This window comes from Dacryopinax primogenitus (genome assembly GCF_000292625.1).
Source record: "Dacryopinax primogenitus strain DJM-731 SS1 chromosome Unknown DACRYscaffold_12, whole genome shotgun sequence".
NCBI classification, from domain to species: domain Eukaryota; kingdom Fungi; phylum Basidiomycota; class Dacrymycetes; order Dacrymycetales; family Dacrymycetaceae; genus Dacryopinax; species Dacryopinax primogenitus.
The window spans coordinates 772,348-795,906 of record NW_024467209.1 but is presented as its reverse complement, the minus strand read 5'-3'; the positions used below and the strand labels follow the sequence as shown (position 1 = coordinate 795,906).

Sequence of the window (23,559 nt, the reverse complement as noted above, 5' to 3'; positions counted from 1 at the left end):
GGGGGGGGGGTTAAGAGATATCCCCATACTTCCCATGTATGGTAACACCGACTCTTAGGGTGATAAACACGTATGTGTTACTACTAGATAGTAATACATTAATATTGGTTCAGTGTATATACTGGGAGCGAAAGGGCATCGTAAGCCCTTTCACCCCGACACATTTGAACTTGTTTCCGGCTTCTCCTTCAGTGCCCTCAATTGGGCCTTTAGCTCTTTGGTTTTGTCGGATTCAGGCCACAATACCTCCTGTCCCTTAGCACCAGCTGTTTTAGTGGCGTGCTTGTGCCAGACAATCGCGTCTTCTTGGCGCTCTTGCCCCCTTTTGGCTGCCAATCTTTCTCCTCGTTCATGAAAATATTTCATCTTTTTCTTGTGTAATTCCGCTTCGTCCTTGTACCACTCCGCCGATTCAATATAGTTATTTTCGTCGAAATGCGCGGAGGCGATCTTACGATGGAGATCAATCTCTTGTTGTGACGGTGGTGCCTCTTGTTGTGCCGGTGCCCGATTCCATGGCACGATTTTCCGTACACTATCAGTTCGTGAGAATAATCAGTGTCCATCCTCTACGTTTAGAAAGAGCACGCCCAAGCGACTGGTCGCTCTTGTAAAGCTCTTGAAGTGGTCCTTCACCTTTGACAAAGGGGTGGGATTACCAGTGGGCGGTTGCTGTTGTCCTGCGTCTGCGCAGCGTTGCCTAGATTAGAAACACAGTGCGACACTTTCCCCTGCGTCCAGTTGGTTTTCCCAAGCATCCAGGGATGGAATAGGATATGCCGACGATAGGAGAGCGACCAATAAAAATGTAAACAATATTAATGTCTTGATGACGAACATATGAGAGTGTGTCCAGCACTGGTACTTATGAGTAATGATGAAGAATGGGGAAGCGAAAGCCGAGGGAAGGCGAGACCAGCTCGAGTTGACGAGAACGTATCTGCATACAAATGAAACAGTGTCAAGTAGCGATGACGATAGCTGTGAGGCACACTATATATGAGTAGTGAGGGAGCTTATTCATGACCGCCGCGACCAATTCATACTCATCTCCCCCGAACGTATTGCCCCTGGAGGGAATGGCTCATGTGCGATTGAAATCCTCATAATACTTGTCGAAAGCGGCTTCAATCGCAAAGGGGGACGGAAGCCGATGCAAAGGAACGAAGCGACCTATGTGCCCTTGGTGAGGGTGTGGTTTGAATGAGGAGTTGGGGCAGGGTTGAAAACGCTAACGCCGGGAAAGACGGATCTGTTCGGCTATGCGGAAACCACGTGCAAGGAGCAGACGAAAATAGCTCGGTTGGAAGTGCTATGAGGGCTTTTCGGTGTGAAAGTAGTGTTGAAAAGATGCAGGATCGTGCTGTGAGGAAAGATTCGAGGGTGGGAAGATATCGAATGTTTAGGAGAGATGAGGGTGTAACGTGATATCTAATGGATGATGGAAAGATGGCGGATAAGCTGATGGTCATTGGCTTTTACAGCTTTTGATTGGGCGGTGCCACCCCGCTAACATTCCTCACTCCTATAGAACTTGGCGTCTTGGTTGTCAAGAGAAGAGGACACTAGACAAGCTTTTATTTTGTTGATGGAGCTGGAAGAAGTGGATGCACTTGGAATGTTCTACTCCTCCCCTCCTCCGTTGTGACCGGCTATTGAGTAAATAGTCGCTGTGCTGTTACACGTGTTTAATGGCGGGGAAGAGTGTTACGAATAGATCAGTAGACCAGTACGGGCCATGTGGCAATACAGCGTTTGACTTAATTAGCCCGCCCTACTTTCTCTTCTCCTCCTCCTCTTCTTCACCCCTTTCCCTCACCTCTTCCTCACCTTGTCCTCATCCTCTCCTCAACCTTCCACGCCCTGCCCTGTCTATTGGGACGCAGTCATTCATTCCACCCTTTCCTATCGTTTACAACCCCCCAATTCCTCGACATTTCCCTCTTTACCATCCACACGAAGACAATAGTCGACCTTCGCACCTCACACCACCGTAGCACCATCTCTCCGCCTGCACACTAGCACTTGACCGTTCTTGTCCCCAGATTCGAGGGATCATCGTCGACAATCTTCGTTGAACGGCACTCGGAATACACCTTCATTTTCACACGTTCACTTAAATACGCTCATTCTACCTCGACACGACTCTTTCTGCAAGTCGCTCATCCCAAAGGCCCCCCCTCACCGTCTGTCATCGATTGACCGACCAAGCACAGCTAAGCATTCGAAATGCATTTCACAACCCTTCTTACCGTGCTCTCTCTCGCCCTCAGCGGCCTCTCAGCGCCCACCCCAATCGCCCACCATCATCTCCCCGCAAAGCGTCATCAGCTGCTCGCCAAACGTGCAGCCTCAAACGCCGACTGTACCCTCGTCCCACGCAGCGACCACGCCCCTCTGGCAGGACGCGGTGTCCCCTCAGGCCCGCACTTTGTCGCCTACTCCGACGCCTGGGTCTCTCCCATGCCCTCGCCCTCCACCCTCTCAGGCTACACCGTCCTCATCCTCTCCTTCCTCGTCGCTTCCGGTCCGCTCGACATGGCCCAGCAGTGGGCATCCCTCTCCTCCTCCCAGCGTCAGTCCCTCAAGCAGCAGTACAATGATGCCGGAATCAGCGTCATGGTCAGCGCTTTCGGCTCGACCGAGTCACCCACTACCGCAGGGGACGATCCGACCCAGCTGGCGAATACGATGGCCCAATTCGTGCTGGACAACGACCTAGACGGGATCGACATTGACTATGAGGTGCGTTCTGTTGCACTGCGCTAGGCAGGGAAAGGCTGACCAGCTACGCAACGCAGGACTTTGCAGCGATGAACGCAATGGACGGCAGTGCAGAGAACTGGCTTACGACGTTTACCCAAACGCTGAGGCAGAAGCTGCCTCAAGGCCAGTACATCCTCACCCATGCTCGTACGTCCCTTCCCCATACTACTATCACCACCATCCACTAACCCCCACTAGCGGTCGCCCCATGGTTCATCGGCGCCCCGCGGTACAAGTCCGGCGCCTATGCCCAAGTGGACAAGAAGGTCGGCTCCCTCATTGACTGGTACAACGTCCAGTTCTACAACCAGGGTTCGTCCGAGTACACGACCTGCAGCGGGCTGCTGGACCAGTCGAGCTCTGCATGGCCGGGCACAGCGTTGTTCCAGATCGCCGCCGCGGGGGTAGATCAGAACAAGCTGCTCATAGGCAAAGTGGGCAAGCCGACGGACGCGACTAATGGAGGATATATAGACACCAATACCCTCGCCGGGTGCGTTCAGCAGGCGCAGGCAAAGGGCTGGCAGGGGGGTGTGATGGTATGGGAGTTCCCGAGCGCGGATAGTGCTTGGATCACCAGTGTAAGGGCGCAGAGCTGGCCTGTGGGCTCAGGGTCGGGCGGGAATGGAGGCGGGAACGGCGGTTCAGGCTCCAGCTCTAGCTCTTCGACCCCAACGAGCACCTCCAAGCACTCCCATACTTCCGGTGCTGGCGGAACAACGAACGTCGGTTCCACCCCTTCCTCATGCAACAACGTCCCCGCCTGGGACGCGAGCAGCATCTACCTCGTCAACGACAGCGTGTCGTACAACGGGATGACGTATACTGCCAAGTGGTGGACGCAGGGTGACGTGCCGGACCAGAGTGGCCAATGGGGGGTTTGGAAACCCGGGCAGAGCTGTTGAGTAACCAACCGCTTGACATCTTCCTCCCTCTATCCCTCCCCTCCTCGTTGGCGTCCTCCATCTGCTCTCATCTTCTGTCATCCTCCTGGCTGCAGGCACGGTTTTTTTTCGGTTTCTCATCGGCATGCGAGGGCCTGGTTGCCCGCACCCGATCGGCTCTTGACACAGCGTCACGTCCAAACATGCACATATCTCACGGTACACTCGATCTATCTCAACTCAACTCGGCTCTCGACTCTCGGCTTCCGACTCTCGACTCGTGGATCACCTACCCGGATATCGAATACCCCGGGTCTCTGTACTGCGTACAGGAGCAGGTGGTATTCCCCGGTCCATCTTCCCTCTTCCTTTTTGCTGGTCTCTACTATCTTTGTCACTGGTTGTCACTGTTAGCTTGTATGTATATCCTGGGGTTTGCTAGGTTTGGGCCGGTGCCTGCTGGAAACGACTTGCGTTTATTGGTATACTTCATGTGTGAGCTTCAGGAACGGAATACGTGCGATGACGGCCTGAGTCTTACCCCGCTCTCCCGTGTCTTCAGATCGGGAGAACATCTGACCACCTCGTACACAGTTGCAGGAGGTTCAACCTAACCTAGGTGATGTGTAAGCGTGAAGCAGGAAGGGGGAGCGGTTCCGGTAAATTGATACCTGAGTTCCTGTTGGGACTAAGTGTGGTTCCCATTTTGACATCTACTCGGACAGAAGCTGGAGCAAAGCTTCCCGTTCGTTGTCCTTCAGACAGATGCTCCAACCTCGATTCTTCCCTTTGGTCTCCTTCTGTTGCCCGCTCAACATCTCCGGCGGATCAGCACGCCTCAGCTTCGGATAGGCAATTCCTTTCTGCCTAGCTTCGATATCATTGGTAAAAAAAACTCCTCTTCCCAGCTGCGGGAGCGCTTGCTGGCACGAACCTGAGTCTCACGAGCATCATGTGCCGTTTGGAGGCTCCCTTATCCATTTGCAAGCTAATAAGGTTTGCCTCGGTGAAGATCTTAGTTTTTTTCTCCAGCCGCATTATTGCTTTCACAGCCACGTTCTGCTGAACTTGTGTTATGCCAAGCGCCAAATCATGAAGCAAACAACCTGCCTCTTGCCTTTAACGCGTTTCGGAAGGCCAACCCGGACAAGATTAGCTCGGTCCGCCATCTCTGATATTTGGGACTTCTCCTCGGCTGTAATGCCGGCTACTACGCGGGGTGGGCGCAGGCCGGGCTTACGTTAGGAAATAGCTCCAGGTTAATGGAATTAGCATTGATGTGAGCGGAAAAATCCACATGCAACCTCCCCGAGCGACTAATAGTGCCAGGAAACTGGTACATTGGTGAGCTGGTTATCCCGACACCCCTTATATATGGCAAACAAGGATAGACTGGCTTAAATGGCGTCTCGAAGTAGTACCTGTCCCTTACTGCCCGCAGTCTAAACAACGCGCAAGGCTAAATTCGGCGGCGCGGACGGCCTCCTGGCCGCATGGACATTGAGTGGAGACGGAAGACCGTTCAGCCCATGTGCTGTTGTATCTATCGCTATCTATCTACATGATCGTATCAATATCAACCCCTATCGTGCAAGGTTGGCAAGGGCATGACTACAATGATCTCATTACCCCGGGTACATATATTAAAGGCCATGGACCGTCGTGAAGATCGCCGAACCTGTTCTCTCCATTGTCTAGTCGATGGCACTCCGTTTCACTCTCCTTTCTCGCAACTTACTGAGGAATCGATATTGCGGCGACATTTGGCGCCCCTCGACCCAATTGGGATGGCGGCGACATCTTGCCACCGTTTCGACGGCGGTTGCTCGGACCTCGGAAAGTCAGCTTTCCCCACAGATTGAGCAGGCGACTTCGCGGAATAACTCGAACAGCACGACTCTCCCGGCATCCTGGTATCGAAGCGACAAGCTCTGCGAATTAGAGAAACGAGCAATCTATTCCAACTCGTGGTTCATGACCACCCATACGGCGGCGTTTACCAAACCGGGGGACTACCGAGTGTTCGATCTGGCAGGACAATCGATCTTCCTAGTCATGGGCCACGATGGAGAGATCCGCGGATTTCATAACGTTTGCCGGCATCGGGCGTATCCTTTGCGGACACAGCCGGCAGGATGTTCCAGCGTGATCAGCTGTGGCTATCATGCCTGGACTTGGAACCTGGAAGGCGGACTCATCAGGGCACCACAGTTCAAGGACGTACCTAATTTCAACAAGAGCGATCAAAGTCTCTGGTCCGTCCATGTGCATATCACACGGGGTGGCTGTATATTCGTCAACTTAGAAGCCTCAGAGGTACCAAGCATGTCCTTCCAACAATTCTTTCCGGGCCTGGAAGAACTGCTGGATGACGTCGATTTTGCCCGATTTAAGCTGTGAGAGCAGCAGTGACTTGGTAGAGTTTAATTGATGCTGAAGCAGACGAAAGACTTTGACTCACACGGGTCCATTTGGCTGGAAGGCTAGTGCTTTATCCGCTGCGGAGCCCACTTTCACTCACAGTTTGGCGATAGACAAGAATCGATGGCTTCCAAGAATGTGAGAATGACCCTTGCATTCCAGTGACGCAATTGAAATACTGTTAGGCTACCACTGTCAAGTCGCTCATCCCAGCCTGGCAAAGAGTTTCGACATTAACAATTACTCACTGATGAACCATCCTACTTATACGCAGCATGTCGCTATACCCTCCTCCAACGCCAAAGATGCATACGGAAACAGTAACGCGCTTTTCCTATACTTGTATCCAAGCAGTGCCATCAATTGCTTCGAGACTGGGTGGCAGACTTCTTTCACATCGCCCATAGACGCACGAACGTGCCGTGTATCGATGGAATACTGGGTTGACAAGAGCCTGAGCGAGCAAGAGAAGGAAGACTTTGTGAAGAGCTTCTACCAAGTATTTAAAGAGGTAAAATCAGCCAAAAAGACAAGGTCTTCTTCCCTGAGGTTTCCACCAGGATTGCGACCTCTGCGAGAAAGTGCAGAAGAACGTCGATGCAGGAGTATACTCCAAGGGCGTGCTCCATCCGACCCACGAAAGCGGTGTTCTTGGTAAATACCAATCCGTGTTTAGCTGCTCAGCCTATCTCATGCTGTTATGCAGCATATCAAGCTCGAACAAGAGAACTGGTGCTGCAACATGCGGCTCTTGAGGAGAGTGTTGGACATGAAATCAATCCTTCAAACCGGGTTGACCAGAGCACGGGTGTTATGGATCGCCCCGAGGATAGGCTGTGCGCACGTTTGGAGCATCGGGAATGGAGATTAGGTAACAAGGTCTAAATGGGGCAGTTTGTTCAGGGCAGACCCCATTACGTAATCCGTCAGGAGTGGCGATTCGTTGCAAGTTGTGGAGGCCCAACCCGGATTGGACTCTCACCGATCATGTCAATGTAGATATTATCCTTGGTACTACCTTAGCTCTGTGGAAACTTCACTTGATACTGGCTCAAACAATGCCAAACACACTCTCAATTACTCCTGTGACGGTGCTTACGTCGGGCATGGCAGTACCAGCCATCGCGCTTGAAGTATTGCCATATGGTTTGCACATCACCAAGATCCTCCTCAACGCGGATGGGCGATCGAACGATGTCATTATCGCTCCATTCTCTGCTCGCGAACTTGTTAGTGATCGGCGGATGATGAACTCTGTTGTTGGGAGGTATACAAATAGGCTCCCTGTTGGAAAATACGAGATTGAAAAGGGCGGCGTGACTGCGACCGTGACGCCCATTGCCAACTCACGTGCGCTGGTTTTCTTTCGCATGAAAAGACATGTGCTAAGGAGGGAACAGGATTGCCTCACGTGTCCCTGCACAGCGGTCCAGAGGGTTTCGACCGCAAGAACTGGACGCGCGTGGCGACGAACAAAGCAAAGAACTTCTCCAGCGCTGAGAAAGTCCTACTCGGGAAGCTCGACGACGAGAGCGTCGCTATCTTCAGTCTGATCAGCGAAGATGGAGACGCAGGATTTCCCGGGACACTGTACACTGAAGTAGCTTTTGCTGTTCTCCCCGTGCCGGAGGAGAAGATCCGCAAGACCGGGGACATCGAGCTGGGCAGTCTCGCAATCGTCTACCGCGCTCGCCTCCTTCCTGGTGGTGCTACCATCACGCCAATCAACTTAACCCACCATTGGGGATTCAACTTCAGCGCATCCTTGGATCCCAAGACGGAGCCGGACGCGAACCAACATTGGCTGAGGGCTGATTCGTCCAAGCGGCTCGAACTCGGGCCCGACCTGATGCCGACCGGCGAATACTCGCAGAATGAGCTGGACACCGAATGGGACTGGAAGTCGGGCAAACTCATTGGTGAAAAACCGCTGCCCCGATTGGATGGTTTCCTTGTCTTCGACCGGCCTCGAGCTGAACAGCAGCCGGTGCACGTCCCATTATCACAGTGGGAGAACGGGAACCTCCTCCAAGAGGCGTTGGACGAGAAGCGTGAGAAAGCGTATGTGCCGATCGAGCTTTATGAGGAGGCATCCGGCGTACGGGCAGAGTTCATTACGAATCGTAGGTAACGGTCATCACAAGTACTCGTATCCTGATTTTCGGTCAGAGCCGGGTGTGCAGCTCTACGGCGGAGAAGGTTTGCAAGGACAGGGGACGAAGAAGGCCATACATGGAGGGAAAGCGGACGGATCTGGGTACACTGGCCGTCCTGGTGTATTCCTCGAGTTCCACGAGCCAGTCAACGCGTTGTTCAGCGAGTTTGGTAAGGAAGAGGGCGCAGACACAATATTATCTTCGGGTGAGATGTACAACAATTATGTCAATGTTGTGTTTTGGTACGTTGTTCATCAGTGGCCTGTCATTGTTTCTGATCCACTGTGTTACAGTTATCAGCCGAGGCCGTGAGTGTTCAACATAGATGTATTGCACATGTACGTTGTGGATATCAGTGCTTCACATTGAACAATCGACCATCTTCCGATCACATACGATGGATTCTGAAACGCACACGCCCAACATGCCCGGTATGCTGAGAGGATATTACATCGACGGAAGTTACCTGCCGAGACTGTGCGATGAACTGTGGGAAGAGAAGGAATATGGCAACTCCACATGGACGGCAGGAAACGAAGGAAGCTAATCCACATAGATCGGTGACTCGTGCTCCCCTTTGCGCGCCTTTCCCGAGTCAATTTTCACCTGATTGCCTTTTGCCAAGCGCCGAGAGGAGCGGAATACCCCTATCAGAGGCAACCTTGACACCAAGTCCCAAGCGCCGTTCCCCTTGACGACCTTTGCTGGTCGTGAAACGGACTGGTATGCTACCCTATCCGCTCCCGCGATTATTCTCAGGGCCCTGACAGCTGCTTCTGTTCGAAAATTCTATGCACATTTCCGAACATTGGCACGTCCTCTGGAGGGCGCGTTGTTGCAGAAAGCAAGACAACAAGATATGGACCCCGGGGGGAACAGCAAAACCGCTGGCGCCTTTTGAATCACAGCGTTCTGTATTTTCATCCCCCATCCCTCCTTTTTCCTCTTCGTTCACCATCCTTTCGGTGTTTAGACGCTCTTCGTCCCCCTTCCCAACTAGATTATTCCTACCCTCACGCACTTCAGCACAATGAAGGCCACTTTCGTTCTTTCCACCCTCGTCTCTGCCCTCCTCTTCGCTGAGGCCCACAGCCTGAAGCAGGCTTCCGCGCGCGACGTCGCTGCCCACGAGAGGTTTGCCGACCTTATTGCGCGCCATCCTACCCCCTCTACTGCCCCTTGCGTTTGCCCCGATGGAACTCCTTGCAAGCACTCTTGCGGCTCCGACTGCGGCCAGAACGGTCAAGGTCAGAACCAGAACCGCCGTAGCGAGAAGCGCGATCTGTGGATCCTCGAGACCGACTTTTCCGGCGAGGTCTACCCCGCCAACGTCATTGCCGGCCTGATCAAGGGCGATGGTGTCTTCACCCACACCAACGGCTCTACCGTCACCGACTGGGAGTACAAGATCAACTCCGAGGCCAACCGTCTCACGTTCTGGAAGAACCGCCGTGCTGGCTCCGGTATGCTCGAGAGGATCAAGAGGGGCTTCATCCAGTTCTCTGCTCCTTACCTCTCCAAGGTGATAATCCTCGACGCCTGCACATTACGGGTGGTTGTTGACGGACTTGGTTTTCTAGGTCATCGCCATCTACTTCGAGGATCCCGACAAGGTTTTCATGCTCTCTGACAACTCCGGTGTCAAGAACAAGGACGTGATCCGCATGGCCAAGCACCTCCTCGCTGACAAGGAGCAGAACGAGTTCATGATCTGGCACCACGTGTAAGTTGTAACCCTCGTCTGAAGTATATTGGGGCTGACTGGTGTGTTCTAGCATTGACCGCCCGACCATGGAGGCCGTCGTCTCCACCCTGTGCCCCCGTCTCGGCCCGCAGTACTGCGAGAACTAAACGTTCGCGCTCGGCTGACCTTCTCGTTTCTTTTTGGGCTTTTAGTAAACCGCTTCTTCGTGTCCCTTCAGCCGTTCCGCTCCTCCCCAGCCAGCGCCACTCTTTCCGCTGGTCTGGCCAGGCTGCGACTCAGTTGTATACCCCGCGCGTCCAAGCTTCTTTGTCATTTTCTCCACAATATCGCTACCAAGATCTACTACGAGTCACACTGTGAAACCACTTGTGTATCCCGTGTCTGAAACGTCCATCGGAGGGAGGAGGAGGTCTCACGGGATCGGATAAATCCTTTGTAGCACATCCCTTTGCTTTCAATCACGTTGTTGTTGTTACCAAAAACATTCTGAATAGATTGCATGATCTGTTTGGAGCACTTGCGTCTGTGAATGTGACTAGCGTGCGCTTTGGGAAGTGTTAGCGGAAAGAACGGCGAATAAACTTGGTTCCGTGTACAAAGTTACTTTTTCTTGTTCCCTGCCAGTGACTCTGGTCACCATCCATACCACCTCTCGACGATGGCCACGCCAGGCCCGTCGACGTCGCACATACCATCAATGAGCTCTCCAACGCCATCATCCAGCGCATCCTCCTCAGCGCCAACAGCAGCAGTCTCCGAAACCTCAGGCATCCGCGCAGTCCTCCGATACAGCGGCATTCCGCCCTCCCTCCTACGCGTCCCAAAATTTCGTCTCCCATCACGCAACTGGCTCATCTTTCTTGGCGTCTCCGGCTCCCTCGCCAGCCTATTTATTTATGACAGGAGGGAGTGCAAGCGTATCAGAAGGGAGGCGTGTGAGCAGGTGCGGTGGATGGCCGACTTGCCCCTCGACCCTCAGGCGACCGTCAAGTGCATCAAGGTGCTGGCAGCCAAGCAGCCGGGAGATGACGAGAGTGCTAAGGGGATGTTGTATTTCCGAAAATGGGTCAAAGTGCATTTTATTCTGCATATCGTGCTTGGTGTGTCAATGCTAATGCACTGCGCGAACAGCCGATCCTCGTTGCCGCTGCTGTGGACTACGACATGATCGTCGGCGAGCGACACGGGTCTATCACGAACCTCGTGTCAAAAGAGATCCAGCACAAACGGCTGATTCGCGCCGGGTTTTTGCAACCAGATGCAGGCCCTACGCCTTCTCAGTCCGCACAAGCCCGGCAGGAACGCGAGCTGCAGGGCGGGGTGGTACTCGTCGGGCGGGCGACGTTTAAAGAGTACCTCGAGGGGCTGAAGCGGGGCTATGGCGAGCCTGCCAGCTTAGGGCGGGGAGGGAGAGAGAGGGGAGAAGATGAGGAAGACGCGCTTGTATCTAAGGCGCTCGAGGGGGATGGGGTATTCGACGAGCCCCATATGGCCGACTCTACCTCATCGGACAGCGATTCAACTATCGGAACGCCTCAGCCTGTTTCCCCCCAACTTCAGTCCTTCCGCAATCCCCTCCTGCCTTCGTTCGAACTTCGCCCCTTGGCCCGCCTCTCCCCTTCACCGTCGGTCGTCCTTCCCCCAGAGACCTCTCTGCCCCCGCAACCTGCGCTCCTCTTGCTCCCTTTCCGCAACCTCGTCGGCATCTCTCTCATCCCGCGCCAGATCTGGGGTTTCTTCAACAGGCGGTACTACGCCAAGAGCGGGGCAGAGAGCGCGCTCATCTTGTTGAAGGGCGCGACGCGACCTTTTGACCCTGAGACGGACTTGGAGTTTGGGAAGGACGCGGAGGGCTTTTGGCCGGGCAAGTTTGACAAAGTTGACGAAGAGGTCGCTAAACGTAAGGCGGAGTACTACAAGGAGTTGACAAAAAAGCTGGCTACAGCGCGGGAGCTAGCGAATGGCACGCACAAGCCTACCAAAGAGGAGGAACGGAACCCGCCCAAGACGGAGCAGGAGCTAAGGCAGGAGAGGTTCGATAAGGAGAAAAGGTGGAAACGGGAGCTGGAGGGATGGGAGGTGGTGAAGAGGAGCAAAAGGCCGGCTTGGGAACAGGGATGGGAGGAGCAGATGAGAGTTTTTGAGCAGGAGGGTGTGAGGGGGGCTATTTAGTTAGTATACACACTACCTTGGTTGAATAACGTAGTAAACTGCATTATTGACTGTTGTGAATATTATATTACCGCAATTTTCTTCCAACAAGTAGTCCCTGAGATCACTCTTCTTGCATCTAAACTCCTCACTTACCCTCCTACTAGTCCTACGTATTGCACACAATGTCCCGCCCTCAGCCAGAAGTGATCATGTCTGTACGTCCTGACCATTCCCCATATCTCATCCGCACCGGCTCAACCATATGGTGACAGTTTCAAGACGGCGGGTTCTACAGTCAACAAGCACTCGTCGCCGGCCTGACAGCGGTCGAGAAATCCTACGCTGAGTGGAAGGCCCGCCCGAAGCCTGTTCAGCCAGGAGCGGATATCAAACTTGTAAAAGAGGATGTGGAATTAGTCGTGAGTGCTCCATAGCTCCTTTCTTTGTGCTGCGAGCTGCAGACACGGAGCATCCAAGCTGATTACGCCTAGATGTCAGAATTGGACTATACGAAAGCTCAGGCTGAGAAGGCACTCCGCGAGCACGGAGGGAGCGTCGAGAAGGTGTTCGAGGAGTATGTAAAGCCGGCCAAGATGAAGGAGCCACATCGGTATTAGCTTTGTGGGGTGGGGGAGAGGACAGCATGCACGAGAGCAGAACCGGGGATGGTCCTGAGACGAACGATAGTGCGCTCTGGAAGAGTGTTGACATGATGTATTTCTATCATATCGAGTATCTAAATGGTATCATCTCCCTGCTATCCACACCAGCTGCGATACGTCAAAACCTTTCACTACTGCAAACCAAAGTCAGCATCATCCTCAGCCTCGCATCTGATCCGAACAAAGAAGAAAAGGAGCAGAAAAATACCCTCAGCCTCGCCTTCCATAGCCTCATCCGCACCCAACCAGCCCGCCATAAGCCCCTAGGGCGCGAATGGGGGCTGGGGAAGATTTGGCCTCCCGAGCTGAGCAAGGGAGGTGGGTGCGTGCGGGTTACCAGAGTTCACATCAGAGGGTTTGTATGAAAGAGATGACATTGAACAAAGTGGTTGGTGGTACTCACTAGGGGGAGACCTTGGGATACGATATCAATTGAGGAGTAGAGTGTTGGATAGAGAGAGATGTACGCCAACCACCAGGTGATCCGGCTTCCTCGCCCTCGACCCCTTAAGGAAGAGCTCAGCAAAGGATTGTTTTTGTGGAGCGTTTATATAGTTGATATTGGCGCTCTGTCTGGACCAGATTAACTGTAATAATGTGCGATGCACCAGTTGACTGGCAATTGGAACGCCGTGGTTGAAGAGCAAGGGCTCGAGGAGGTAGGGAATTTTATACTTTCTGCAAGCGTTTAGGGCCGGCTGCACGACCCTATTACTTGAATACTTCAGCGATTTGCTTCTCATCGTTGGCCTGGATGTGAATGCCCGCCTATGCCACCCGTTCCTCTCATCCTTCAACATTCGAAGCCCTCTTTCGTCGCTCGAAATTCGCATCTCACACGCCGTCCATCGCCCAAGTTTACACGGCGCCTACCGCTTCCCGCGCAAGAGGTGACTTTGGGTTTAAACATCCTTTTCCTACCGGACGTAGAGCACTTAGAGCGCAGTATGTGACTGTGCAGCGTGCGGACGGGTACTGGGGAGGGATGCTCTGGGCGAGTGGGGAGACGAGGGCGAGATGGGTTAGTCAGATGGAGGAGCTGGACGCTGTCGTCGAGCCGGATATCTCAAATGGAAGCACAGGGAGAGCGCAGAATGATGAGTGGTACGAGGAGAGCGAGTTTACTCGAGCGCTGGATGCTTCTACGCACTCGAGGTCTTCGTTCGATCCCAACAGCCTGGGTGGTACACGCTCGAGCCTCCTGGGTGAAGAAAGACCGTACAAGAACTGGGATAGGCTGGGAAGGAAAGCATTTGAGCGTTGGCTAAGAGAAGTACGCGGCTTGCAGGGGGAGTTTAGGCGTTGGGTGCTTGATAGGAGAAAAGAGCAGCTGTTTGCTCTACAAGCTGGAGAAAACCCCAAGCTCTCCGACCCCGCTGGACAGTCCGACATCCTGCCCAACACGCACAGACCGCCAACTAACAGCCACATCGCTCTCGACACTTACTACCACAAAGACCCCGCAGACGACTTCTACCCCCTCGCCCAATCCCCCTCCGCCCTTGTAGAAATGGACCATTTCTTCGCAACCCGCCCTCCTCCCACCTCTCCAGCCCACCTCCTCGCCATTCCCCACCCGGTTTCCGGCCTAGCCTATGCCCGCCCATCCCGACTGCAAGTGTTCCTCAACACAAAGCCTCAGCGAGGCGTCGTACTAGGCGAGCTTCCCGCGGAGCCGTCTATCTCTCCAGCCGTGGGACGCAGGAGGAGAGGAGAGGATGGAGATACAACGTTCCTCGTCGGTTTGCGGGGACATGCAGCCCGCGTAAGCAGGCGACATTCCGGCGGACGGATCGCCCCTTTCCTCTACCAGGGGAGGGATCCCCTGCGGAACGAACCCCGTTTCCGTATCTGGCAGAGCACGCTCCTCCGCCCGCCTGAGGTTGTCCGGCCACAAGACGTGGGCATGGGGTTGTACAGCCGTGGGGAGGAGAGGGAGGTAGGTGTGCTGAGGATGGAGCTGCGCGAGGTTTGGCAGGGTGAGAAACTGCGTTTCTGGGAACGACCTGGCTCGCCTGGCTGGGTAGCGAACGATCAACGCACGTCGGAGTTCTTCTCCCTTCGCTCGACGAATCCTCCGCTTGGCCAGGAGTTGGATGTCGGTGGTGATGGGATTGCGGAACGTCAGAAGGTGGAGAGCGCTAAGGAGGCCAAGGAGCGGGAGGGAAGGGAAAAAAGGGAGAAGAGGAGGGAAAAAGCAGCGAAGATGTTGAATGATGTGGGGGCTTTGTTGGGCATTTAGAAGTGGTTGAACATGATCAAATATCACTGTATTATACCATTTCTCTCTATCAATGGATGGGATTTGACATTTATCTCTGTTGTACATTTTCTGTTTTCAAGGTAAGAAAAGCAGATGCGCTCTTGCTTTTTCCAAGAAGCAGGTGTCTGGGGTCCGTTTTATTCAGGGTCCCTTTCGCAAAAGGTGGAAAAAGACACTTCGACATCGTCTTACACCTCGACCTCACCGTCCTCGACGTCCCGCTCGCCGTGCACAATGGCGAGCACAATGGCGTCAACGTCCGCAACTCGCAGTCCATCAGGGTTCGCGTCTCTCCTCCGCCGCTCCAAATTCGCATCCTACGACCCCGCCATCGGCCAAGTGTACACCGCTCCTCACGCACACCGTGTCCGCGGTACCTTCGGGTTCAAGCGCCAGCTCCCCCACGGTCCCAAGGGTCTCAAGCTGCAATATGTCAATATGAATGCACCGGACACCGCCTGGAACGTCATGTTCTGGAGTTCTGGGGAGCGCGGTGCTCGGTGGATGAATACGATGGACGAACTGCGCCCTCCGTTCCTCCCCGCCAATGACGGGATTGACTCGACTAGAGATGGGTGGAACACTTGGATGGACCAGACGCGGCCGAAAGATCGACAGACGTGGTACGACGACACCGAGTTTACCAAGGCTCTTAAAGCCGGCCATTCCCAGGGCCGGGGATCGAAGGCACTTGACCTGGATCCGCTCGATGGGGTACTCCCGACTAGGAAGCAGGACAATGAAGTGTTCCCGAGCACTAATTGGCATAGGCTAGGGAGGAAGGAAATGCGGAAGTTCTTGCAGGATGTGAGGGGCCTCAGCGAGGACTTCAAGGCGTGGATCGTACAAAAGCACAGGGAAGGCAGTCTGAACCTCTTGGATGAAAATATGAAGGCAGACAGAGCCAGCAAAAACAGCAAAGCTGTTCTTCTGGATAACGATGTCGTCTTCTTCGAGTTGATGCACGCCCCTAACGCCCCCCTGCTCTTCTTCGAATTCTTGAAGGAGCGGCGCTCCCCTGACTGGACCGAACAGCTCATTCCCGCCCCACACCCTACGGCCGGACTGTCGTACCACCGGCCATCCACACTCCAAGCATTCCTCGATCATCCACCGATAAATGGCCACATCCTCGGCGAGAGGCAGACCGGAGGGAGGGGCCGCAAACGCGATACAGCGGACAACTCCGTGCTCGTGGGCGTCGCTGGGCATGTGGCCAAATTAGAGGAATTCGAGCAAGGTTCGAGGGCAAAGGCGATGCAGAAGTTGTCGGACGACCCCGAGCTCGGCAGAGGCCAATTCCGCATCTGGAACACCGTGCTAATAACGCCGCCGGAAACCTCGGCCTCAAAGCGCGGCTCGCTCAAATGGGAGGATATCCGGGGATCCCGGGTCAGCATCGAACTTCGCGAGATGATTCCCGGCGTGGACGCGCTCGAAAATAAGAGCCTGCCGGGTTCGCCGAAGTATGTCAGCGAGAGCCTCAGTGACCTGCGGGTGAGAGGTATGACTGGCCAGCTTCGCCCAGCGACGAACAAGGAGAAGATCACTTCGAGTTTCTCTCTCAAAGAACCCTCGGGGTCCCAACTCGTCGATACCCTGGACAGGCTCCTTGATAAAACAGCTACCACACCACGCACGGGCTGAAGGAAGACGGCAAGCCGGGCGAGCACGAGGGATAGTGATATGCATGCATGCAGTGCTTGTATCTCTTCGTTAACACCATAACCCTAACTAGTGTAAATGGTTAAAGCACATCAGGACAACTCTCGCCTCTTATGAGGTAATGATTCACCGGATCCTTAACCCTGAAAGGGAGCGTTACTGCTGATCTCTCCGATCAAGGAAGAGCTCTTGTAGACAGACCCACAGCACGTGAATCGAAGTGTCTGTTTTGTGCGTGTATGGTAAAGGGTATGTGCTAGATACAGGTGGAAACGTCGTTCCGGTGATAAGATCCGTAAGAGATGTGGAGATGGTAGGTATATCGTGAGATATCCGGGGGATAGAGGGATTGGGGGAATAAAACGATCAGGAAACAGGTATTAAACTGGATTAAACTGGCCCAATAGAATGCGACGGTCCTCCTTGTTGTGGCCTTCCTCCTACGCCACTCCTAGAAGCCAACCCCTGTCCTGAACAACACGGTGTACATGCTCCGCGGTCACATTGTCTTCCGGTCGAAGGACAAGCGTGTTCAACGCGGGCAGATCCAGCTCTCGTAAGAAGCGCGCATCGGCAGCGTCATCGGTAATGTCGATAGTGAGAGTTGCCAACTCGAGAAGACAGATAGTGGATGTTCGACCATTCGGACTTGCCGGGGTCGGCCCCTCGTGGTCGAGTGCGGGAAGGGTGAGCTCTACCAACCCCCGTAGGCCTTGCAAGAACAGTCTAAGCTGTGTAATCGGTGGTCGTTGGCCAAGCTGTAGAACCAAACTTTTGAGAGACGGTATCGGCTTCGGGAGCACGAGATCAACGTGGCTCTGCAAGCTGAGACGTTGTAGATTGTTCGAGCCTGCAAGAAGTCGACTCAGCAGCAGGTCGAACTTCGGGCTGGCCTTCATTCCTGTTTTCCAGTCGATCGCGCGCAGCTTCGGGCAGTGTGCTCCGTCGAGCCCGTCTACGAGCCTGTCGAGGATGGGTGCTGTCCAGAGTTGGTCACGTACATCGAGCTCGAGTGTACCCCAGAGATGTTGCCTGGAAAGAGCGAGATCGAGCAGTCGGTAGTCGGGCCCGGTGATCGAGGACGAGGCGACGCTGTCGCTCAGTTCGTACGTCAGGTGTAGACGAAGTTCACTTGCTTTCGCTCGTTGGAAGGCCACTGTCGTGGTGTTGACGAAACCTTCCGTGTAGGAGGGTCGGACTGGTATGGTGATTTCGGACCAGAGGGAGGGGCAGGAAAGAGCGCAGTTTCGCCAGTAGAAGCACACTTGGGAAAGCGTGATTCTTGCGGATGGGTGGGATAAGACGACATGATGGAATATATTTTGGAGGATCTCGGGTGGGAAGTTTTGCACGCGAAGAGGCGAGAAAGATGAGGTTGGAATAGAGGCAAAAATAGGGAGAGATGGTGGGTCGGGGAGGTAAGAAGCAAGCCGCATGAGACGAATTTGCTTTTCTCGCAGCTGTGATGATAGAGCGTCCATTTGTCGACGTAGATCTTCGATCTCTGCTGCCAGCATCGTCCGTTCGGTTTCTGACGTGTGGTCGACAGTAGGCGGCATAGTCACAGAGCGGATGGGGATAGGAAGAGGATTAGCTTCAATTTTGACTACGTCGACGAGTTGAGGAGTCTTCCCCAGAGACCTTATAGGAAGAAAAGCAAGGGCAGTCCTCATGTAGGCGGGCAGGCTCGCAGCCCTCGTTCGTGTGCGGGGCATGGCAGTAGATCCTTGCGTCGAGGCCATGGAGCGTAGATGTAGCCCTCGGAGAAGAAGAGGAACAGGGGCCCACCCGCCGGAGGCCGCGAGATTTATACCACAGCTGAGGCCTAAGCCGCACTAGGTGCGAAGTTTTACACTCCAACACCTTGCCTCGTGTCGGTCGCACTCGGTATCCGAATCTAGCGGGGTAAGAGCGGGCTTAGTGCAGACAGGTCGTCGGTGCCCTGAAGGAAGATGCGAAGATTCCAAGATGCTCCGGCACGTTCCTCAGTGATCAGCGATGAGCGTGTGTGGGACGGATGGCGCAAGACGCAAAGGGCGTGTAGGACACGGATACGTACATGCCTCATGTCGCGGTCCTAGCACGCAGAATGGATTCGCATCACATGGTCATTGGCAGTGCGTTCCGCTGTAATACATTTCCATAGTCAAATACGAGCGCTCGTGAGATACAATGGGATATATACATTGGCAGGATAAGCAGAAGCTGTCAAACGTTGGCGCATCCCCGTCGGGCCGAAGATGTGCGGCAACGGGATGACGAAAAGTGCGGCGTTGTGCGGCGTTAGAGAACAGAGAAGGTGAAAGGGAACAGGTCAAAGCTGATCTCATCTCGTACTGTCATTAACCACAAAGAAAAGCGCCAAAAAATTACTGTATGTACGAAGCTTAATCTCACAGCGCCGGCCGAAAACAGGCCTGCGAAAAACGGGCAAGGGAGGGAGAGGTGCCGAGCGCCGAGCTTCGGCCGAGGACATGTGAAGAGCACTAGCAGTGAGCGCAACAACTTTTTTTTCAAATTGGCTTCGGGTTGCCAGCTGTTTGGACGTGCTTGCGACCGATACGCGTGTTTTTCCCTTGCCCAATGCCGTGGATCTGGTATGTCGATGCAAGCAGGTGAATACATTCGTCGTATGAGATAGGCAGAACTCGGGCGGGGCGAGGTTGATCTAGCCCCAAAGGGAATTCTCAACTCCAACAACCTGTGTTCAAATTCGAGATGTATCAGAACACATCACATGCCCGAACAGAACGTAGGCACAGATCGGAACAGGCTGTTTGTTGTTTGCTGTACCGCGATCAAGGGCCAAGGGGGCAAAAAAATTAGTCGCTGTCCGCATAATCTGATCATTCCGTAGCCTAGCAAGCGTACGTCTGGTATCATCAACTCGTCATCTTAGGTAACAAGGGGTCGGTGTAAGTAGGAGAAAGAACGGTCAATAAGAGCAAGAGGGGATAATAAAGTGAAGTTGCAGAAACAAAGTCTGGGCAGAATGAGGATGGGGATGAAGCTGAGGATGAGGATGAATGAGGATGGGGATGCGGGTGCGCCGTCTGACCGAAACTGTCCGTTACGTACAAACGCATGCACACATACTGTCCGTACAATACGCCTGTCCAAGCCCCTCCCCCGGCGTTTTCACGATTTGATTTGCAAAATCTGTTGGTTTCCCCCGCCTGGCCGCGGTCGTGTTGCGCATGAAGTCTATTAATTCGGTGGATGCGAGGGGCACGGGAAGGTGATGGTGGTGTTGACCGTGCAGGTGGGCATAAGCGGGCAATAGGACGCGACAAGTCTGGAACACGGAACATGAAACATGGACACGGAACATGAAGCATGAAGCATGGCGAGAAGAAAAGGCAAGTTGAAGTTGAAGTTGAAGTAATAGACAATTGTTGCAAGCTAGGTGGGATCGAGTCGAACGTTGAGTGTCGAGCGTTAAGTGTCGGGGGTTGAGGTTGAAAAAACGGCAAATGCACATAGAGACGGAGGATCATTAGTCCCTGTCGACGTAGGATGGGCGGCAGGGTGGCGAGGGGGTTCGGGGTTCGGGGTGGGTAGGTGCGGTAGAGAGGGAAGAATGTGCGGAGGGCGAAAGACAAGGTGGCAAAACCTGCGAGGTTGAGGTTGAGGTGTTCATTTCACATGTTGTCGTCCCGCTCCTGCACGGACAAGCAGGGGTATCAGACCGAGCAGCAGGGGCTTCTCGGGCGAGAGCAGGGCATGTCGCTCCCGATCCGGACCGGGTGGTCATACGACCAACTCGACTTCTTCCCTCACGACTTCCACTCCAAGCACCTCCATCTCCATCTTATCCTTCCCCCCTCCCAGCCCCACGCCCCCCAGCCCCACGCCCCCCAGCCTCACCCCCCCGCCCACCCTCACCCCGCTCATAACCCCCTCCTCGACCACCCCCACCCCCAGTACCACATCCCTCTCCAAAACCGCCTGCACCGTCGGCTTGGCAGAAACGGTGTACATGAGTTTATTCGTCCACACATGCCTGAACTGCGCTACGATGAGCGGTGCGACTCCAAACGCGAGCCCGCAGGGGATAGCGACAAAGTCTAGCATGCACCAGGGAAGGTGCCTGCGCGATGTTTGGTGTGGCCGAATGCCTAGGTACTGGGGGGGGAAGGAGAGCGCCGCTTCCTCCGAACTGGATGCAATTTTCTCTTCCTCGTCCAGTTCCTCACCCGGAATAGCGTACGAAGCCGAAGCGCGCGCACTAGCATCCCAGCGCTTACCAGCTGCTTCCCGATGATAAAAGTCATGCATGAGTACCATAACGACAGAGAAGGCGAACCCGGCTCCGGAAATGAGTTTGCACGCTTTGAGCGAGGCGGCAACCAGGTCTGGCATGACCCATACTACGCTTGCGCCTGTTGGAAGAGGGGCACCACCCAGCAGCCAGCCCCAGGCCGAGGCTGCAACTGCAGCTGCGGGCGGGGTAGCGGCGTACGGCGTGCGGAACATGCTCCACGCCAAGGAAGGCGCCGTGAAGTAGTTCATGAGTGCGAAAGAGCCGTTGGAGTAGACGACCGAGGGGTAAAAGTTCATGATCGTTACCATGAGGAAGAAATGGGCGATCATGATGTGCGCTTCGTACAGTCTTGAGAGGAGGACAAGCATGGGCCAGATCCTTGTCGGTGCGGTCTTCCATGCCGAAGGAGGGGAGAGGGGGATCATATGCTGGGGTTTGAGCAGAGGGGAAGGGGCAAGAAGGGAAGAAGCGTTGAACAGCGACCCGTCTGCACCTGCGGCTAGGAGCGTCACTTCCTCACCTACGAGCGTCGTGGCGGGGGAGACGGTGCCAGTGAGGGGGAACTCGTTCTCGCTCTCGTTTTCCAAAATACTCGGGCTGGGACTGGACGGCTGGCTCCCTTCCTCGCTCGTACTGCCCGCAATGACCGTCGCGGCAGAAGAAGGGAAGGGGATAGGGGAGACAGAGCGAGAGTCGAGCATGAGGAGATGGAGGTTGCCACGATCCTTGGAAGGGCCAAAGTTCTGGGTTAAAGCGCGGTTCCATGCGTACCCCGTGTCCAGCGAACCCCACATATGACGGATAGCCTGCGTCCACCGTGCACCGGCGTCGTTTATCAGCCTTTGGACTCGCGAGCTCGCAGGAGCACCGACGACGTTGCACTGCGATGCTGGGGAATAGATCGTCTCCACCTTAAGCTGCACACGAAAAGGCTAATTAGCAACCGCTACACGACACGAGGGAAAGACGCACATGACCACACGTATCAAACATGCACTTTGTGAACATATGCATATCCTCGCCGATCGCCTCCGGGCCCGCGTCCCAGAACCCGACATAAACTGCCAATCCCATCGAGACCGAGTACGCCGAAGTGGGGATCTTGACCGTCGAGCTAGGATAGAGCCCTCCAATACCGCTAATCTCCCGTCAGACGTGCACACACGTGATGAGAAAGGGGAGACGCACGCGCAAGCCCACATTATATCCGTCACCCTGGTGAACACGGGCACCTCATCCTGGTTCCTGTCAAACAAGATCGGGGGCGCGAACATAATCCTGTCCCTATCGTCCGGGGGTGCAAGGGCAAACTTGACGGCGATGGAGAGGAAAAAGTCTGCAGCAAAACACGTGTCCGAGTCCATGACCGTGACGACCTGGCGGGCGAGGCGGGTCGGGTTGTCCATCTCCCGCGCAGCCATGAAGCGGCTTGCCCAGGCGACGTTGCTGCTCTTGCCTGCGGATTCACCGGGTATGCCAGCGGGATGGAGGCAGTAGGCGATCTCGAGGAATGCGCGTCCATACTCGTCTGCGAGGAGAGCGGCCTTTTCCCCGCTCCCAGACTCGCGCTCCTCCATGGCCAAGCAGACCTTGTACATCCTATTCGCCAACGGGTGGGAAGCGAGCACGTCGAGCGTCTCCCTGAGGGTGCCGAGGGACTCTTTATAGTTGGGGAGGATGATGATGTGCTCTACTGCTAGGAGGGGGAGGATGCGGTCTGTGGGTTGAGGATGGGGGAAGGGGCTTGTAGCGGTCGGGGGCAAACGGAGCTTCTGTTCCAATTTCAAGCTTTCCTCGCGGTAGAAAGCGACCCAGTCCGTGCGCGCCTGTTGGCGTGTTCCCCACCAGCTGGAGTGCGTTGCGTGCGTTAGCGTCAATCTCTGCAGGGGGGAGGGGACGTACCACCGGATCATGCCGTAGGCAGAGCGGAACTGGGAGCTCATGAAGGCGATATGGGTGAGGAGGAATACGAGTGAGAGGGTGATAGGCGCATAGTACGGACCGAACACGGTAAGGAGGAGTACAAACAAGTGTGTAATGATCGGCAGTCGCTGGAGTGCAGCAGTGAGCGTCAGTCCCGTGCCCCACAAGCCGGTGTTCGACACGGCAGTGGTGCTGCTGGCGATGCTCGAGTTTGCTCTGTTGTGCCTAGAGCGACGGAAGGGGATGGGTATGCGAGGACTGGGGAGAGAAGGGAGGAGAGCGGTGGTGGATGATGAAGAGAGGTTGTGGTGGTGTGCATGGGTTGGGAGAGCGCTGGCTTTTACTGCGAGGAAGCGGCGTACGAGTGCGAAGAGGTATGCTTTGCGCATTGTTGGGGTGGGGGGGGAAGATGGTGTAGGGTGGTGTCTATAGGGGAGGAAGGTGAGGTGTGCGACAAGGAAGGGAACGCGGCGGTGAGAGGAGGTGGAGGGAAGAGGAGGAAGAGGTCGTCGTCGTCGTTGAAAGGGAGGGAGGAGGAGGGAGGGATAAGAGAGAGAGGGGGGTGTTGGCAGAAGGATGAAAGATGAAAGGGAAAGGGAGCAAAGGGGTGAGAAGGGTGCAAAATGGAAAGGGAAGGGACACGCGAGGGAGTTATCCCTCTTACTACTCTTTCGTTACTCTACACCCCCTCTATCT

At 54.7% G+C, this 23,559-nt stretch overlaps 11 protein-coding genes across 11 annotated transcripts; 9 read left to right on the top strand and 2 right to left on the bottom strand.

Moving 5' to 3' along the window:
• Positions 1-2,463: 2,463 nt before the first annotated feature.
• Positions 2,464-3,671, top strand: DACRYDRAFT_54036 (glycoside hydrolase; the record flags this gene model as incomplete). The annotated part of the gene is made up of 3 exons (XM_040775225.1): positions 2,464-2,745; positions 2,802-2,913; positions 2,965-3,671. 3 exons carry the CDS (start codon positions 2,464-2,466, stop codon positions 3,669-3,671), a joined length of 1,101 nt encoding a protein of 366 aa, XP_040627640.1.
• A 1,651-nt stretch (positions 3,672-5,322) lies between these two features.
• On the top strand, positions 5,323-6,956 carry DACRYDRAFT_80939 (ISP domain-containing protein; the record flags this gene model as incomplete). Its single annotated transcript, XM_040776484.1, is given in 6 exon segments — positions 5,323-6,046; positions 6,133-6,172; positions 6,185-6,209; positions 6,257-6,582; positions 6,632-6,725; positions 6,778-6,956. The coding sequence occupies 6 exon segments, from the start codon at positions 5,352-5,354 to the stop codon at positions 6,954-6,956; spliced, it is 1,359 nt and encodes a 452-aa protein (XP_040627639.1). The 5' UTR covers positions 5,323-5,351.
• A 200-nt stretch (positions 6,957-7,156) lies between these two features.
• On the top strand, positions 7,157-8,539 carry DACRYDRAFT_95475 (galactose mutarotase-like protein; the record flags this gene model as incomplete). Its single annotated transcript, XM_040777297.1, has 4 exons — positions 7,157-7,421; positions 7,472-8,194; positions 8,241-8,469; positions 8,521-8,539. Exons 1-4 carry the CDS (start codon positions 7,178-7,180, stop codon positions 8,537-8,539), a joined length of 1,215 nt encoding a protein of 404 aa, XP_040627638.1. The 5' UTR covers positions 7,157-7,177.
• A 654-nt stretch (positions 8,540-9,193) lies between these two features.
• Positions 9,194-10,432, top strand: DACRYDRAFT_23092 (uncharacterized protein). The gene is made up of 3 exons (XM_040773094.1): positions 9,194-9,749; positions 9,808-9,950; positions 10,003-10,432. Exons 1-3 carry the CDS (start codon positions 9,258-9,260, stop codon positions 10,076-10,078), a joined length of 711 nt encoding a protein of 236 aa, XP_040627637.1. The 5' UTR covers positions 9,194-9,257; the 3' UTR covers positions 10,079-10,432.
• A 197-nt stretch (positions 10,433-10,629) lies between these two features.
• On the top strand, positions 10,630-12,164 carry DACRYDRAFT_80937 (uncharacterized protein; the record flags this gene model as incomplete). Its single annotated transcript, XM_040776483.1, has 2 exons — positions 10,630-11,004; positions 11,064-12,164. The coding sequence occupies 2 exons, from the start codon at positions 10,630-10,632 to the stop codon at positions 12,102-12,104; spliced, it is 1,416 nt and encodes a 471-aa protein (XP_040627636.1). The 3' UTR covers positions 12,105-12,164.
• A 104-nt stretch (positions 12,165-12,268) lies between these two features.
• On the top strand, positions 12,269-12,703 carry DACRYDRAFT_108800 (uncharacterized protein; the record flags this gene model as incomplete). Its single annotated transcript, XM_040768737.1, has 3 exons — positions 12,269-12,301; positions 12,359-12,505; positions 12,578-12,703. 3 exons carry the CDS (start codon positions 12,269-12,271, stop codon positions 12,701-12,703), a joined length of 306 nt encoding a protein of 101 aa, XP_040627635.1.
• Positions 12,704-12,785: 82 nt separating this feature from the next.
• DACRYDRAFT_23090 (uncharacterized protein) lies at positions 12,786-13,348 on the top strand. Its single transcript, XM_040773093.1, has 2 exons — positions 12,786-13,097; positions 13,152-13,348. Exons 1-2 carry the CDS (start codon positions 12,796-12,798, stop codon positions 13,189-13,191), a joined length of 342 nt encoding a protein of 113 aa, XP_040627634.1. The 5' UTR covers positions 12,786-12,795; the 3' UTR covers positions 13,192-13,348.
• A 156-nt stretch (positions 13,349-13,504) lies between these two features.
• On the top strand, positions 13,505-15,037 carry DACRYDRAFT_117160 (uncharacterized protein). The gene has a single exon (XM_040770331.1). The coding sequence runs from the start codon at positions 13,509-13,511 to the stop codon at positions 14,988-14,990; it is 1,482 nt and encodes a 493-aa protein (XP_040627633.1). The 5' UTR covers positions 13,505-13,508; the 3' UTR covers positions 14,991-15,037.
• A 174-nt stretch (positions 15,038-15,211) lies between these two features.
• DACRYDRAFT_23088 (uncharacterized protein) lies at positions 15,212-16,770 on the top strand. The gene has a single exon (XM_040773092.1). The coding sequence runs from the start codon at positions 15,246-15,248 to the stop codon at positions 16,656-16,658; it is 1,413 nt and encodes a 470-aa protein (XP_040627632.1). The 5' UTR covers positions 15,212-15,245; the 3' UTR covers positions 16,659-16,770.
• Positions 16,771-17,116: 346 nt separating this feature from the next.
• DACRYDRAFT_108797 (uncharacterized protein) lies at positions 17,117-18,418 on the bottom strand (the record flags this gene model as incomplete). Its single annotated transcript, XM_040768736.1, has 1 exon — positions 17,117-18,418. The coding sequence occupies one exon, from the start codon at positions 18,416-18,418 to the stop codon at positions 17,117-17,119; it is 1,302 nt and encodes a 433-aa protein (XP_040627631.1).
• Positions 18,419-19,601: 1,183 nt separating this feature from the next.
• Positions 19,602-22,883, bottom strand: DACRYDRAFT_100772 (uncharacterized protein; the record flags this gene model as incomplete). The annotated part of the gene is made up of 4 exons (XM_040767488.1): positions 19,602-21,857; positions 21,913-22,078; positions 22,129-22,788; positions 22,843-22,883. The coding sequence occupies 4 exons, from the start codon at positions 22,881-22,883 to the stop codon at positions 20,427-20,429; spliced, it is 2,298 nt and encodes a 765-aa protein (XP_040627630.1). The 3' UTR covers positions 19,602-20,426.
• Between the last annotated feature and the right edge of the window lie 676 nt (positions 22,884-23,559).